Below are 18359 nucleotides of genomic sequence, written 5' to 3'. Positions count from 1 at the left end.
ATCTCTAGAAGTGGAGTTGCTGGATTATGTTACAAAGATACAGTAATTAAGACAGTGTGGTGATGGCATAAATACAGACATTTAGACCAATAGAACAAACTAAAGATCCCAGAAATAAATCCACGTATATACAGTCAACCAATCTTCAACAAGGATGCCAAGAATATACAGTGGGTAATGGATGATCTTTTCAACAAATGGTGCTGTGAAAACTGGATATCCATATGCAAATGGATATCCAGCTTCATGACATTGTATTTGACAACGATTACACGGATATGAAAATAGCTTTTGAAAATACAGGCAACTAAGGCAAAATTGAGTAAGTGGGACTATTTCCAACTCGAAAGCTTCTACACAACAAAGGACACCATCAACAGAGTGAAATGTGTTCCTAGCCCTTTTCGTGCTGCCTCAAATTTGTTGCTTCTCTCATCTTTTTCATTCACATACATTGCTTGCCAAATGAGCAAACTGGAAAACCAGATCCTATGACATTCAGGATAAAAGCTGCAGGGTGATTCTTCTATTGGTGATTCTGGCGGGGGCAGGAAGAATGGAAAGAGAGTGGGTTGGAAGGAGGAGAAAAAAAGAATTTTACATGAGCTGCCCAAGAAACTTACCAGAATATTTTGGGTATCACGGGATTACTCCTTGTTTCTTGTTGGCCCCTAGTTGGAAGCGCTAAGTACAATGATTTGCAGAAAAATGTGATCTCTCCATTATGGAGAAATTTTCCCCCAAAAGTCAATTAATTTCTCAGCTGATTTTCATGACAGTTGCTACAAACAACCAAGGACATTTCTATCTTAGATGGGTAGATGTGATTCTAACTTCTCTTCTTCAACCACAGTCTCACAGCCTGACTGCAGAACAAGACTGAACACTCTAAAGACCCAAAAAAGATTGAAGCACCTTACCTGAGACAGTACAAATACAAAATCAAAGAAGAAATGATGAACAGGAGGATGTAAATTAGCACTGTGAGCATGACACCGAGAATTCCCGACTGCATGGTTCTTACAAACACCCAGTACAGCTTTGCTGCGTCAGCTACGGGAGTCTCCCCATTCTGTGTAAGCCGCTGAGGGAAAAAAATACAAATTAAAAAAAAAATTAGGATGGAAACACTGATCATCAAGCGAGATTAATTTTATACACAAAAACCATATGATACCACAATTTGTTTTTAAATTGAATTTTCAGGGTAGTAAAGACCACCAGATCTTCAGCTGTAAAGGAAAAGAAAACCCCTTGGCTTGCATGGCTGGTTTGCTAGGTTTTTTTTTTCTCCTCGTTTTCCCTATAAGCTTTTAAATGTGTACACTCTACATGTAATTCATAAAGTGAAAGCCATATATTATTTATGTACTATTAACTTCTGAATTTAATGAGCACAAGATATGAAGAAATTAAATATGATGGTGGAAAGATCCCTTTCTCTCTGAAGCAGATTTGAAAGGAATTTAATTTGTGCTATGCATAAAATAGATGGCTTATTTTAGAAACTTATAAAAAAGTTATCAGGCTATTTAATGTGAGCTTGGAAACCAAAGTTTACATTAGGTCAATTTAACAATAAGTCCTTATTAGAGACAAGGAAAAGCATATCCTCTACTGAGTTTGAAATAAATACAAGGCAATGAGGTCTTTAAAAACAATATTAAATGTTGAGGACCTAGAACATTGTCATTTGACATCTTTGACCTTTGAGTTTTATAAAACATAAATGTTCTGTAATTATGACTCTGATATCAGGTGGAAGTAATATGCAATATAAATGTAAATAAGGTATGTTTTCTTCAACGTAAGAAAGGAGGAAGAATTTCTTCACTTTTGAAACAGGAAACTATGTAAGTATAGCTTAAAAGGGCATGTTCAAAACTAATCCATATCACATATGTATAGATAAAATCAGAAGCCTAGAGAGGTTAATCTGTATTTTCCCTTTACCAAAGTATCCTTTAACATTTGGGCAAGGACTAGAAGTCAGATCTTCTGACTCGCAACTGTCTGTTCTTTCACTGTTACGCCAAAACTTTGATTTTTATATTCTGTACTTGTCACTCAGTCTACCTTGCAGAACACAGAACCGTCACTTGGACTTTAGGCAGAAGATCTGTAAGTGTTGCCGTATACCTGTCCTCTTCTAGATCTTATCTTTCTACTATTTCTTAAAGGAAGAGAAATAGACGCAGTATTCACTGCTGAAAAACAAACAAACAAAAATATATTGGCATATATTTGATGCCAATAACATAATCTAATCAATAGATGTTGATCACTCGTTTGATCCACACACATTGTTGTGAATGCCCATCATGTGTCACTAAGCTCTGGAGGTAAGACAGTGAATAAAATTGGACGAAAGCCCTGTTTTTGGAGCTTACTTTTAAGTTGGGGGTTGGGGAGAGGGGAAGGAAGTGATAGTAAGCATGTAAGTAAGATTAAGTGATACATATGGCATATAAGAAGATAGAATCTCGAAGAAAAACGTAAAGCAGAAAAAAAGTGTAGGAGGGATGGGGGTGTATTATTAAATACTGCAATCAGAAAAGGTGCCATTTGAACAAAGATTTAAAGGATATAAGGGGGGCGCCTGGGTGGTTCAGTTGGTTAGGCGACCGACTTCGGCTCAGGTCATGATCTCACAGTTTGTGAGTTCGAGCCCCGCGTCAGGTTCTGTGCTTACAGCTCAGAGCCTGGAGCCTGCTTTGGATTCTGTGTCTCTCCCTCTCTCTGTCCCCTCCCCTGCTCACACTCTGTGCCTCTCTGTCTCTCAATAATAAATAAACATTAAAAAAATTTTTAAAAAATAAAAATAAAAAAAATAAAGGATATAAAGGAATGATGATAGGCCTACCAGAAGGCACTCAGAACACACTGCCCATACTTCCTCTTTGTGTGTGATTCTCCAGTTAGGTTGTACGTTCCTGCCTGGATCACTGGGGCCATGGCTGTTCTACCTGATGTTGTATACACAGCGTAAGTCGTATCACTTCATTACAATCTTTATCCTCATTCTTTTCATCTTTGATGTGTGGTGCCTTACATTTTTCAAAGTGTATTTTCAGCTGGCTGTCCCAACAATACTGTGAAACGAGTATGGTAGGTGTCGCTATTTGTAGGTGTTACTACTTTTTTTGTGATACATATGAAGAAGTTGAAGATTGAAGAGGTTAACTGACTTATCCAACGTCATCTGGCTGACAAATGGCAGAGCTGGGACCAGAACCCAATTTCCCCTTGGAAATTGCTCTATTACCATGCTCTTCCTATGACACCATGACCATTTCTGATGGATTTTCAAGAATGATTGGCTGAATGAAGACACTTGTATTCTGCCTTTTGTTTGATCTTGGTTCTTATGTGCTATTCTTTTCTCACTATCTATACAGAGGGCAGAAACAACCTCAAACTTATTCTGTTTCTTTTAAAATCCTACGCAGAGAGGGACACCTGGGTGGCTCAGTCGGTTAAGCATCAGACTCTTGGTTTCGGCTCAGGTCAGGATCTCACGGTTTTGCGAGTTCCAGCCCTGCGGTGGGCTCTGCATTGGCAACTTGGAGCTTGCTTGGGATTCTCTCTCCCTCCCTTTCTCTCCCTCTGCCCTTTCCCCTCCACCCCCACATAAATGAATAAACTTAAAAGAAAAAGAAAATCCCGGGCAGAGATTATATAGTCAATAAATACATGCTGATCAATTAAAACATTCAATAGCAAATGCTTCCTCTACTTTTTATCTAGATTGGGGCTTAGGCACGAAAAGAATTTATGAACTCAGTGGAACTGTTGTATCATCAGTGGGGGTCTGGGAATTCATTGTCAACTTCTGAACCAGCAAACTGAGAGACTAACAAAATGTTATTAGCACCATCAACAGCCACTCAATGCCTCAGCCTCAAACCATTGCATCTGCCACATCTCCTTTTAGATTGCCATAAAAAAAAATTGATCCAGAACAAAACCTATCAGGAAAATAAGGTAGCCTCTCTTGGCGGGCCTACCAGGATCCAATACAAGTGATCCCTGGGCTTATCTGCTAAAAAGAAGGGCTCAAAGAACTGGAAGTATGAACTGAGACAACTCCAGTCTCATGAGTGACATTCAGTCTGTGATAACTATGAAGGCATGTGGAACAGTAGTTCTCTAAATTTAATGAGCATGAGAATCATCTGGAAGACTTGTTAAAACACAGTAACCCCTTCTCAGAGGCTGGGCTCCTTCCCAGACTTTCTGACTCCACAGACTTGGTGCAGGGCCTGAGATTTTACATTTCAATTTGCACTGCAGTTAAGTTCCCTGGTAAAACTGATGCCATTGGTCCAGTGACCCCTTTTTGTGAACCACTGCTTTAGAGAAGCACCTCGAAAACTTGGTGCGCTGTTCCATCACCGGAGAGCTTGTTTTCTGGTTTTTTGTTTGTTTGTTTAAAAATTTCTTTAACGTATATTTATTTTTGAGAGCGAGAAAAAGCGCGAACAGAAGAGGGGCAGAGAGAGAGAGGGAGACACAGAATCTGAAGCAGGCTCCAGGCTCTGAGCTGTCAGCACAGAGCCCGACGCAGGGCTCAAACCCATGAAGCATGAGATCATGACCTGAGCCGAAGTCGGACGCTCAACCGACTGAGCCACCCAGGCGCCCCTGGAGAGCATGTTAAAAAGTGTATTTAGATTTAATTATTGGGAGTGTCCATGTGTAGACTCCAGTGCTGCTGCTCTGTGGGTTACATGCAGCTTTAAACTTTTTTTTTTTCTTAAGACAGAAAAATTAGATGTCATCTGCAATGAAGCATGATGGATTCTAATTGGAGAATCAATAATTGTGCAGATGGGGAACGAGCCTTCAGCTTTTCTTTCCAAGTGGAGAAGGATATGGGTGCCATACTCATCTATTAGAGTCCAAGTCAGCTTCCATCGGGTTACAGACCTCTGAACTGGTTCTGAGATGGCCCTGCTGGAGGCTACTTTCCTATAGATTACATCAGAGGCCCCAGAGTATATTAAGACTGCTCGTTGTGTCAGCTGCCTTTGATACAGTGGACCCTTCAGCTATTAATCTCTCTAGAGGACTCGACTGGAATACAGAAAGCCATTCCGAGAGGGCTGCAGACATTCTGTACGAGGAGATCTCAGAAGATCATAGACATAGCCGCTCATCCTCTCCAAATGGCTTCACATGTGGTGTCGCGGATCACACCGGCGCCCCATCTGCTCAATACGCACCTCAGGCCTCTGGAAGGCATTCTGAGATGCCATGGAACATGATGCTACCAGAATGTCCACAGCATGTTTCTCTACACTTCCTGCTCAACCAACCTGAGGGCGTGGTCTCGTCCTCTCTCACCTGGGGTCTGAGGAAAGTGGGAATGTGGACAAAGTCCAACTGGCTCCAGCTCAATCCACTCAGAATCAGAAATGCGGCCAACGATCAGGGTGGAAACACTTAGAGATGGGGTTGAAAACACAACCTCTACGGACCTGTCATCAAGGTGTTAGACGGTATTGAGGCTTAAGAGGGTAGTTGCAGGTTTGAACGTGGAAACAATCGGGCCTTCCAAACACTGATCAACTGTCCTTGGTATGTGGCTCTTCCCGGAATCCTCAGCAGTGGGACCAGAAACTAGATACATTGGTAGGTTCAAAGTGCATTGATTTTAATTCATTTTAATAATGTTAAATGATCTACATGGTCGCAGGGTCAACTACTGCACTTATCTGCAGGTTCTAAGCCTTTCTAGCAGAGGTCATTCTAATGCAAAATACGCAGGCAGAATGCCCACACAAAGCTTAACAACCCATTAAGGGACTCAGTGCACCTAGGTCCCGGTCTTGTTGAGAACAACCCAGGAACCCAGAAGAAGTGAAAGCCCCACCTGGCAAACAAAGGAAAGGGAGAGAGGCCTTCTCAGTAAAACATCCGGCACCCTGTCTGGCCCATGGGGCCAACATCTCTGGTGTCGCCTAGGAATCTGTTAAAATGCAGAATCCCACACTCCAGCTGCCGAATCAGAATTTGCATTTAATAAGACCCCCAAGTGATGCAAGCCCAGGATCCTTGAGAAAACCTGCTGCAGCATTGTGCGACCTGAGAGACAGAAATAAAACCGTGACTGGCTTTGCCCATCCTAGCTGTCTACCACAGCACCCAGGACACTATCTTCACGATGCAGTTTGAACACCAATTTGGTCTTTAGTTCTAAAAGCACATTTCAAACACTTAACAAGTAGAGTCCATCAAAATGCCCCACCTCTTTGATCTGCTTGGCACAATGAATACAGTCTCGACCTATGTAAACCCATCGGGAAACCTTCCTTTTTCTTCCTGATAGGAGAAATATACCCATTGTAGAATATTATTCGATAAAGTAAGATAATTTTTAAATGAATATTTGATCATATTGATTTATTTATAGTATCCGTTCGCTCTCTTGCTTGGGGCTATATTTCATAGCCAGATCTACAATACAAAAATTTAGTTAAAATTCAGATTTCCTGTCCTTTTATTAGCATCACAAAAGTCAAAATAAATGCCTATGGACGAAGGCTTTATATTTTATTTATTACCTAGAATTGTCTAAAAAGCTCTTCTTCTTCTTGAGTGTGTTTATTACAGAAGAGTCGTTGATCACAAAGCAAATAAATAATCTAACCAATTGAAGGAACCACTGTATGATTACTTTTTAAATAAAGTTTGGCAGTGAAAATCCTTACTACTAAAAAGTAAGTTACCAACAAAAAGTTACAAATAAGACTTTGCTGTAATAGGGTTTGTTTTTTTTTTTTTTTTGAAAATGCACCAAAATTAGTTTGGATCTGATCGCCAACGTTATTTCTTGCTTATTTTGCAAATGTTCATTTAAGATGCTAAAAACACGTCAACGGATAATAATAGACATCCAGAATTTTTTATGATGTGGAAAGCTTAATAACTTCAATTTAAGATACATAGTGAATTGCTCATGATTCTTGAAACCTCTCATGTCAGCTGATTCATGCACTGAAGCTAAATTCTATGTCAAGAACTCATATCCCGATTATTTTACTTGACTTACCCCGAGGACAGTATCCACTATAAACACGGCCAATGGGTCTAGAACTGTCCATAGTCCCATGGTAATGATTAATTTTGACAAGACATCAGGGCAGGAGGCAAACATTAGCTGACAGCCCCATCTGATCAGCACCAAAGGAAGTATCACTGCATTCAGCATTAAAGGACCCACCACCACTACGGGCAACTCTTCTTTGATGGCAAGTGAGGAAGATGGGTAGCAAAGCTCAACCGTGAAAGGGGAAAAATGGAATCTGCAGGAGAACAAAGCAAACACACACATGTAAACAAGAGAAATTATACAAGATGCCAGGCACACAAAATAATTTTTTAAATGACACATTTTCTTTTTTTTAATATACAAACAATGACACTTAATACTACCCCCAAATCGGGTGTTAGGAAACTTCACCTTTCCCTACCCCAAAGTACCACCCCAACAGTTCACTTTCCAGTAAAAGGCTATTTCTAGCTTGTCCGTGGCTCTTGTATCATAGGCAACAATAGAAAGAATATCAATTCTATCCACTGAGCAGAGCATTCTATATTCTATAAAAACTGCCCTGCGAGTAACACATACTGACAGGTAGGCTATTCGAAATGCAAAATATATCAGTGCACCTAGCCATGGGTCAACCTCCGATAGGGACCAGAAATACAAATCAGTCTAATAACTCTTCTGAGCTTTAGCATACGTGATTAGTTTTCCTGTGACTCCTCTAGATATACCCTTAAATAGAAAACAACGCTGCTCTCCTAACAACAAAAATAGGGCATCTCTTAGTTGTTCTAAAAGGGACAGTGTGACACAACCTAAAAACCTAAGGGTTGAAACCAAGGCAGGCCCAGTACAGACTGACCCAGGCCTTGGCACCTTTTTTCCATGCAAAGTGAGACTTCACCGTGCTCTAAATTTTCCCTCCCCTGCATTTCAGCCTTTGTAATTCTGCTTGTGTATCCTACTTAGCAGCTCTCTACTAAAAAGAGTTCTTCATTTTATCTACTCCCTGACCTTTGCTTTGACGGAAGCTTTATGCTTCCTTCCTATGCAGTTGTGAATATCAAATGAAGCAATGTGCGTAGATTTCTTAGCAGAGGGCCCAACATAGAGTCAGAGCAGGAGAAATGATCATGGTGGCTGTAGTTACTGTCTTGTCTCACAACTACAGTTGGGTGTAGAGCTAATTCAGGATTCGAGCCTACAGATCTAGACAAAATATCCTATCATATCTTGGGTCTTCTGATGCTTAAGAAATCAGATCAACCAGGCTGCCCAGATATTTTTCTCACAGTCCCATTTTACTAGCAGCCGATAAAGGTAAAGCTTTTTTTTTTTTTTAATTGAAGAAGTAAAAGAGCCGTTAGCAAAAAGCAACTAGCTCGAGCATACAACATTTGTCCCTTCTGCTTTGGAAGCCCTCACACGGAAGAAAGGGAAAGAGGAAGAGAGGGGAAAAAAAAAGAGAAGAAAGGAAGAAAAATAATAGCTAGGTAAAAATTCTCCTGTGAAGCTACAGTAATTTATTATATGTAAATGTGCATATTCTAGAGCATTCATGTATTTGTGACTTAATTTCAAAACATGACAAAAAACCACATGTGTGTGTATATAGTATACACACACATTCTTTTTCATAGTGTCTTAAAGTTGTATGCAGTCCTCTTAGTTGAAAATATACACATATCTTAAAAAAAATTAAAAAAAAAAAGGGGCGCCTGAGTGGCTCCGTCGGTTAAGCATCCAACTTCGGCTCAGGTCATGATCTCGCGTTTGTGGGTTCGAGCCCCGCGTCGGGCTCTGTGCTGACAGCTCAGAGCCTGGAGCCTGCTTCAGATACTGTGTCTCCCTCTCTCTTTGCCCCTGCCCTGCTCATGCAGTCTCTCTCTGTCTCTCAATAATAAATAAATGTTAAAAAAAAAAAAAAAAAAGAAAGAAAATATACACACATCTTTACTTTTATCTGGAACATCTACATTTGGGAAAATGAATTTTACTTATATTGATTTCTATCTGTTTGCTTATCTATACCAGCTATGGAATCATGTTTATGGAGAGATAACCTGTAAAGTATCATCTTTTTCCAGGGTATAATGGCCCGGAAAGCTGCCTGGGCTTGAGTTTGGTAATTGTTTGAATTCAATCACTTTGCAGAAGAAGCAATCTTTGCCTCTGTGCGTATAGGTGATAAATCATACTTACATTACTTCTAAACTACTCTCAGCCAGAGTCACTGTGATAAAATCAAAACAGAATAAAACACTGTTGCTAAACTCCTTTTTGGATTCTGCTCAGATATTAGAACATACTTGACTCTGTTCAATTTGAAATAAATATCGATGTGCCAGTTACGTATTTGTAAATCGAGGCCCAGAAGATGAGAATGCAATAGACGTTCCTGCTCTGAGATAAAGACATTTTTTGTCTTTCCAAATCCTGGGTCTGTGCTGCATTTTAGGTCTTGCACTACATGGACGGAGAGGAGTTTTGTACTTTCATTTGGCCTATCAAGACGAAAATGCATCGCTTTAACTTTCAGGGGAAGGCACTCACTTTGTAACAGGAATTGAAATGGCCTGGAGGAAAAGCCACTGACTAAGGTAATGGAGGTAGAGCCTCAGGAACCAGAGAGATGCCATCAGTAGGATGATGTACCAGAAGCCCTGGCTTCGCCACTCAGCGAATTGAAGTTCCGAGAACGCCGACACCATCCCGAAATGAAGGTGCTTGAAGAATTCTCTAGATCCAGAACCATCAGCAACCGAGGAACACCTACAAACAAAGAAATGATGAATCCCGAGCTCCCAGGACAACCGGCAGCAAGATATTTTGAAATGATAATAAAGACATTGTGAAAGTAAAATTGAATGAGACTATTCCTGAAATACTTGAGCTCAAGTGATCTCTATTTCTTTCGGCTCTGATGGAGGATCCCCAGGGAACATGGAAAGAAGCATGCACCCAGGAATGGAAATCAAAATCACGGTGAGATATCGTCTCACACCTATTAGGACGACTACTGTCAAAAATAAAAAAAAGGGCAGAAGAAGGAGGAGAAGAGGAGAAGGAGGCAAAGGAGGAGAAGAAGATGAAGAGGAAGAAGAGGAAAAAGAAGAAAGGAGGAAAAGAAAAAGAAGGCCATAAAATAGCAAGTGTCGATGAGGATGTGAAAAAATAGGAACTCTTGTGCCCTGTCGGTAAGAACATAAAATGGAGCCTTGCTAGGGAACACAGAATGCATGGCAGGCCCTCAAACAATGAAAATGAGAATTAACATATGATCCAGCAATACCCCTCCTGGGTAGGTAGCCAAAAGGATGCAAAGCAGAATCTCGCACCGATATTTGCACACCCGTGTGCATAGCATTATTCACTACAGCCAAAAGGCAGAAGCCACCCAAGTGTCCACCCAATGAATTATTCAGCCTTAAGAAGAAAGGAAACTAGCACGTGCTGCCACGTGGCTCGACCCAGAGGACATTATGCTAAGTGAATCAAGCCAGTCACAAAGAGACAAATACCGTAGGGCTAACTTACGTGTGGGAGCTAGAATAGTCAAATTCAGAAAGATAGAAAGCAGAATGCAGTTTTCCCGGGTCTGGGGTCGGGGGCGGGGGTTGATGGTATAAAGTTTCAGTTCTGCAAGATGAGGAAATTGTGGAGATCGGCTGCATGATGATGTGAATGCACTTAGCATTGCTGAATGGTACTTCAAAATGGTGACGATGATAAATTTTTATGTTATGTGTATTTTTACAACAATACAAAATGTTAAAAGAAATATGAAAAGGAACTATTATAAAGAATAAACTTATTTTTAAAAATCTTTAAAATCTGTAATATACCCCTGCTTATCTCACCTACCCACGATGATCCTTCTTTATTAAAATGAGATTTCATTTTTGGTTATAACCTGTTAAACATTTAACTATTTCGGGGGTGCTGGGAGGCTCAGGTGGTTAAGTATCCAACTGTCGATTTCAGCTCAGGTCACGATCTCAAGGTTTGTGAGTTCCAGCCCTGCATCAGGCTCTCCACTGTCCACACAGACCTTGTTTCAGATCCTCTGTCTCCCGCTCTCTCCGCCCTTCCCTGACGCTCTCAAAAAATAGTTTATTTTTTTTAATTAAAAATATAAAGTTGACTATCTTATTTTATTTATTTTTATTTTATTTTACTTATTTTATTTTATATTCTAATATAATTTATTGTCAAATTGGCTAACATACAGTGTGTAAAGTGTGCTCTTGGTTTTGGGGGTGGATTGCCGTGGTTCATCGCTTACATACAACACCCAGTACTCCTCCCAACAAGTGCCCTCCTCAATGCCCGTCACCCATTTTTCCCTCTCTGCCACCCGCCCCTCATCAACCCTCAGTTTGTTCTCTGTATTTAAGAGTCTCTTATGGTTTGCCTCCCTCCTTCTCTGTTTGTAACTATTTTTCCCCCTCCCCTTCCCCCATGGTCTTCTGTTAAGTTTCTCAAGTTCCACATATGAGTGAAAACATACATTATCTTTCTCTGACTGACTTATTTCACTTAGCATGACACCTTCCAGTTCCATCCATGTTGCTGCAAATGGCATGATTTCATTCTCATTGCCAAGTAGTATTCCATTGTATACATAAACCACTCTTCTTTATCCATTCATCAGTTGATGGACATGTAGGCTCTTTCCATAATTTGGCTATTGTCGAAAGCGCCGCTATAAACATTGGAGTACATGTGTCCCTTAACTATCTTATTTTAAAAATTGAAACGCATTGTTAATATATCACTAAAACTATGGTAATGAAAATTTGAAGCTTAAAAAGTCTTTTATTCTTTAACACTATACTGACATTTTCAGTTGAAACTAAATGTAAAATAATTACATGCAAGGTGTTCTGACTTAGCTTCGGTTTCCTCTCTCTGTTTGGTATTGGGATAAAGCGATGTTTTCAAAGTTTATAAAATTAGAGCTTTTGCAGGAAAGAAGATGAAGAAGTATTTGAAAACAACTGTCGAGGCAGAACTTGTTCCCCTCCTAATCCCAAGAAAATGTGCAAGGAGTATACAGTAGGATTCCCATAGCTTACCGACTAGAAATACAAATTCTGGACTCAAATGCCCAAAGCCTCAATGCCTACATAGAATTCCTATCTATGCCTCAGTTTGCTCATATGGAAAAGGGGAGTAGTGATAGTACCCCATAAGGCAGGGTCAGTATAATCACCAAATTAACAGATGTAAAACATTTTGAACAGTGTGAATCTGCACTGTCATCACAAAAGAGTAAATACTCAATCCACGCTTTCACCCTCTTTCCCCTCTTCCAATATTTACCAGAGCTGCTTTGAAATAGGCTGGCCTTCCATCAAGCCTAAGAAACATAGCAGTTGATATGATTCCTTTCATTTTAAAAAGATATAAACAGGAGATGCATATGTTACTTAACTCAAGCAGTAACTATCATCGGTATATACCATCACCAGCTTAATAAAATGTTGGTTTTGTTGAATCAGTAATTGATCTTTATAATAACTAGGTTCCAAGTCCTGTCTTGGAACCTTAGCCTGTCTGATTCTGCTCTAGAATATGTTTCTAGAATAATTTGGGAAATTCCTCAACCAAAAATGGTCCGGATTAAAAACATCTTACCAAAGAAGAAGCTAGTATGATACAAAGTAGTTCAGTAACAATGATAAAACCAAAGCAAGTTGAGGCAGCGTGAGAACATAAAAGAAATGGGATTCATAGAGAGATACACAAGATTGTATATGCAAAAGCTCATCTCTCTCTGAAGACTGTTAAATACGATGATAATTGCACCATGAAAAGGAGAAGATAAATAATAGAACTAAGAGTCCTTGGGGGAACAAAGAACAAACGGACGACAACAGAAAGTAAAAAACAAAACACACACACAAACAAAATAAACCATATTGTTCTCAGAATTCCAACCCAAGACTTTAGCCTTCTGGTCTGCACCGGACTAAGGAGGCACTGAATTTGACATCGACCGTTCCTTTGTTGTTCGGGTCTGTATTTTGCCATGAAGATGTAGACCATCGTCTAACCCAGAACTCCGTGCAGAGTCTGTACTGAGGATGCTTTTCAATTATACAAACGAGGAACAGCTAAACAGGAAACAGGCCCCTCAGAGGTTTGGGTTTACCATTGGTAACAGAGTCCTCATAGGAGGATTCCAGAATACCTTGCTACATTTATCATCATGTGAAATGAAACCCAGAACTTTCTACCCTCCTAAAGCAAAATAGTCTGTGCCCGCTCCTCTTCGGTTAATTATTCCGTTGCTGTTTTGCCCCTTCAAAGAGAAGAGAAAATCAAATACAGATTTGGCATTGTGTTGTTTGCAAAACACCAGAAAATCTCAAATGATGCAAAACAGAAGAGACGGTAGCCTATTTGACCTTTGAAAATTTCCACTGTTCTTTTCATACCCATTGAGACAAATGACTAAGCAGTTTAAGTGTTTATTCACAGAACCCACTATAAAGTCATACTTTTGCCATGAGTTTCACTGATAAATGTTTCCCATTCACATTCAGATACACATATTGGTTTCTGGGGCATGTGAGTTAGGACAAATAATACTAAAACATCATCGTGGAGCATTTATATCTAACTCAAAATACTCAATTGCTTTGTACCTGCTTAACACACTTCAATATTTGATTTTACTTGTTCATTTAACAGTGGTAACTCGAACATCGGGAACCAAAGAATTAGGAAAAACCTGGAATCCATCATTTAGAGTTTGAACAATTACAGACTTCAGAGTTAGAAATTAATAAAGGAATTAGTTGATGCCAAATGATGCCAAATAAAAAGAAGTTATCAACAAGCTTATCAGGTGAACAAAACTCATCAAGGAGAGCCTTACAGACAATTCTCATATCACAGTGACTGTCTGTTTCTCTTAATCATTTCGAATTTGCACCTGAAATCCAAGGGTGTACCGACGGAGAATTACATCCACAACCCTCTCTCGATCCGTTGTTCCTGAAATAGATTTCATTCAAAAGAAAACTCTGCATCCATGTTTCAACATTTTCTTGAAAGCAAGCCTCTCTTTTATTCTCGTACACATTCAAGGCATAGTATAAGATGCAGGGCCATTGTACAATATCTTCATCCACATTTCCACTGTTCTCTCCTTCCCCTGTAATCTTTCTTGGTTATGTACAAAGAGTATGACCATCAAAAGGATAATAAATGGCCTCTGCCACTGGGGTGTGTAATACGTATAGTGGGAATTGATTTGTTGGTTATGAAGGAAGCCGGAGAGCACACAGATCACTGCAAAATCACATTGAGGCCAGCAACTACTCCTCGGTTCATGCAGGCGAATCCTCTTTCGCTCACAGGGTGAGCTGCCAGAGGCTGAGAAGAATGGTCAGGTCATCCAGTATTCAGCTATTAAATGAAACCTATTTCTCTGAACTTCAGCCACATTTCATATGACACACATATATCCCCCTTTCCATGCCCAGTCCTTATAGAGACCCGATATCAAACAAGATTTCTATGATCCATCAGTGTAATAATAAAAAAAAAAAAAAGACCCAAGTTGCTTTATGGGAAAAAAAAAAAAGCATGGAATGCATTCTTTTACATCGAACAGTGAATAGGAGTCCTTAGGGATTTGTATACAACCCAAACCCACCATTTATCAGCTGTGCATAATAATCCTTTTAAGAAGTGACTATCAATAAATGGCACTAAAATTTCCATATTCCTTTCTTCTGTATGACTAACCATACACTAAGTGTAGCATTGAAAAAAAATTAATGCTTATTTATTTTTGAGAGAGAAAGAGAACACCAGTGGGGGAGGGGCAGAGAGAGAGGGAGACCCAGAATCCAAAGCAGGTTCCAGGCATGAGTTGTCAGCACAGAGCCCCACGTGGGGCTCGAACTCAGGAGCTGTGAGATCATGACCTGAGTCAAAGTCAGATGCTGTACTGACTGAGCCACCCAGGTGCTCCATAAACATAACATTTTTAAAAATCAAGTTTGTTTGTTTTTTTTTTAATTTTTTTTTGTAATTCTTCTGGGGGGGGGGGTATTTCTCATTTCTTTTTTCACTGTGCTCCATTTATCAAGTTTTTGAACATAGAACCCTCGGTGATTGTGAAGCTTTTTCTAAGACTTAATATTCAGCATTTCAGGGAATCATTCTAATGAGGGTATCAAAGAAACATGGATAGGTTATACTGTGTTAATGTTGGAGAAGGCCTCATCAGATTCCCTCAGACTTTTTCAGAAGCGGAACTAAAGCCCCAATCAGTTAAGTGATTTGCCCAACTTTATACAACTGGTAAGAGTTTTCTAACCACTGTATCCAGACTTGCCATTAGGAGCTCTCCATCAGTTTAACAAGACAAGAAAGTGTAGCCTGCTTGAAAGAGAGACACTTTATCAAAACCTGAGAGAAGGAAAGGGTTCTTCTTTTATGGAAGTTGGTTTAATTGGACACAACTCATTCATTCAGCAGATCGTCATTAAATAAATGTAAATGTCATGCCCTGGGATGATGTAGTAAGCAGAATAATGGCCTCCCCCAAATATGCCCACACCCCAATCCTTGTAACCTGCAATTATGTTAAATTATATGGCAAAGGACAATTAAGGTAGTGTACAGAATTAAGTTTGCTAAGCAATTGAGTTTAAAGTAGATTATTATGGGTTATTTGGGTGAGCTCAGTGAATTCACAAGGGTCCTTAAAAAGTGAGAAGGGAAAGCAGAAGAGAGAGGGAGACAACAAGAAGGAGTACCAGAAGAATGGCAGTGTGCGAAAGACTTGTCTCAAATGTCTTGGCTTTGAAGATGGAAGAAGGGAGCCATGAGGCAAGGGATAAGACCAGCTTCTAGGAGCTGGAACAAGCAAGGAAACATTCTCCCTAGAATCCAGAAAATAAAACATGTAGTTCTGCTGGCCCCTAAGTTCAGCTCAGTGAGACCCATTTCAGACTTCTGACCTCCAGAACTGTACAATCATAAACTTGTGTTGCTTTAAGCAGCACCAAAACACTAATATAGATACAGGTTCTGGGTTTTCACAGATGAGCAACATTGTCACTCACCCACAGCAATTTCATTCTATTGGAAGAGACAAATCAGTGAAAAGACAAATAAAATCCAGGGACAAAATCCAGGGTGAGAAGTGTTACAGTGACATACAGAATGCTATGAGAAAACACAGGATGGACACCTATCTCCAACTGGGCCAAAGAAGGCTTCCCCCCGAGACCTATGAGGTAAAGAGGAATCAGACAAATGAGAGGAAGAAGTATATGGGAAAGCTAGGAGGGCATTCCATCACACATGCACTGCTCAGGACAAGAGAGTTCTATTTCTAAAGCTGAATATAAGTTGCATAGGGTGGGTGGAGAAAGTCCAAGTAGGTGAAGGGGTCTGTTGGTGGAAACCCGATTAATGGATGCCATGCTGCAGAGTGTTCACTCCATCCTGGCACTCTTAGTAGCCCTTGGAGTAACTAAAGGGGAAGGAGATGGGGGGATGGCATGTTTGTGTTTTAGAAATACTGCTCTAGCTGCAGGGGGGAAATAGTTTGGGTAGGTTCAGACCAAAGGGGAGAACAGATTATGACTTAGATGATGACTGATTAGTACTGCTCAATGATGAGCACAACTGTAGACCTTTCAGAAGTATGGGCATAGGTGTTCTTTGCTGTCACAATAACTTGAAGGATGGAAAAGGCACAAAGCTTCATGAAATGTGCTTGAGAGTCTCATCTGATAAAGATTTCTCCTGACCCCTACGTTAGTTCCCGAGGGCTACTATCACCATGAATTGGGTAGTTTTAAACAACATAAATGTATTCTCTCACAGTTCTGGAGTCTAAAAGTCCTAAATCAAGGTGTTGGCAGGGCCATGCTTTCTCTGAAGTTTCCAGGGGATGGGGAGGTGGAGAAGGAAAGATTCTTCAGCTTCTGGTAGCCTCAAGCATTCCTTGCCTAGTGGCAGCAAAAATCCAATCTCTGTCTCCAGTTTTACATGGCTGTCTTTCCTTTGTTCATCTGTGTCTTCACAAATAAAGACATCAGCCATATTGGATTAAGGGCCCACTCTACTCTAGCACGATCACGTTTTAGCTTACCTTTACAGTAACCCTGTTGAGGTACTAAGTCCTACAACTTCAACACATTATTGAAGGACAACAGTTCAACTTTTAACACCCCAAATGCCAATAGCATTTGCCAACAGCAGCCCTTTTAGAGGAAAAGGGAATTAGAGGGGTGTAGGACAGGGACAAAGAGATGGATTTGAGAGACAGTTGACTAAGATGAACAGGACTTGGAGACTGTTTGAATTCGGGATCCCGAAGAAAAGAATCTAAAATGGTTCCAAAGTTTCTGGCTCGGGTAGCTCATCCAAAGAGCGGCTTGCCATATTAGAGAAAAGCATTTAGTGATGAAGAAGGGAAAATGAGGAAACAATAAGCTCATATTGACCCACATATGGAAATGCTCATGAAAAATCCATGAAAATTTGCCCAATAGTCTGTCATACTTACGGAAGTGAGGTTCAAGACATATCAGAACTGGAAAACAGTTTGATGAAGTCACCAACATGGTAAGAAGCCATTAGAATGATTGAGACACATTGTCAATACCCAGTATGTGGAAATGATGTAAAAACTAAAAAATATATATACAGGTGCTTGTCCCTCAGATTAATATAAATATTCTCTTCGAATGGAATCAGCTATCACAAGCTTGAACAATATAAACTCAACTACTCTTTGAAGATACTCTTTTCCCATATGTTGGTTTACAGCTGCAAACCCACTTAATCTAGACAAAACCCTCCTCCTTCATTCACGTCCCTGAAAAATAGTTTATGGATAAGGGTTTTTAAGGTAAGTGAGAATTTTTGGCATAGACAATAAAAACTGATACAATAAAAATATACACAGTATATAATATGTGTATACTATATTTAATTTACAGAGCCACTTTGGAAGACAGGTGTTTCTATACACATTTTACAGATGGGGAAATGAAAACTGAGAAAGTTCAAATTACTTGCTCTAGATCATACAGCTATTAGGAGACAGAACAAAACAAGCATCTAGATTTGAATTTAATGTTAGTGTGATACCACAGCTTGTGTTTCCACGACCCGTGTGGCCAAGTGCATGGGGGCCGACGGGGCTGGCAGGAAGAACGTTCACAACTCATTTACATGTACCAAGAACTTATACTGCAGCTCAGTAAAAATGCATTACGAAATTAGTATTAATATATTTAGTGAGGCTTGGGGTGCATGGGCGGCTCAG

The 18359-nt window shown here is 40.0% G+C and overlaps 1 protein-coding gene across 1 annotated transcript in view; it reads right to left on the bottom strand.

The window, feature by feature from the left end:
* Positions 1–353: 353 nt before the first annotated feature.
* The window catches only part of LOC125939481 (uncharacterized), a 225910-nt gene continuing 207904 nt past the window's right edge, over positions 354–18359 (bottom strand). Inside the window, exons 14-17 of the mRNA XM_049654940.1 lie at positions 9605–9823; positions 7055–7307; positions 921–1084; positions 354–474 (exon numbers count right to left, since the gene is read on the bottom strand). Of these exons, the coding sequence (XP_049510897.1) occupies positions 354–474; positions 921–1084; positions 7055–7307; positions 9605–9823 (757 nt within the window). The remainder of the gene's footprint in view (positions 475–920; positions 1085–7054; positions 7308–9604; positions 9824–18359) is intronic.

Source organism: Panthera uncia (assembly GCF_023721935.1).
Source record: "Panthera uncia isolate 11264 chromosome B2 unlocalized genomic scaffold, Puncia_PCG_1.0 HiC_scaffold_25, whole genome shotgun sequence".
NCBI lineage: Eukaryota > Metazoa > Chordata > Mammalia > Carnivora > Felidae > Panthera > Panthera uncia.
This window is presented reverse-complemented; position numbering and strand designations above follow the sequence as displayed.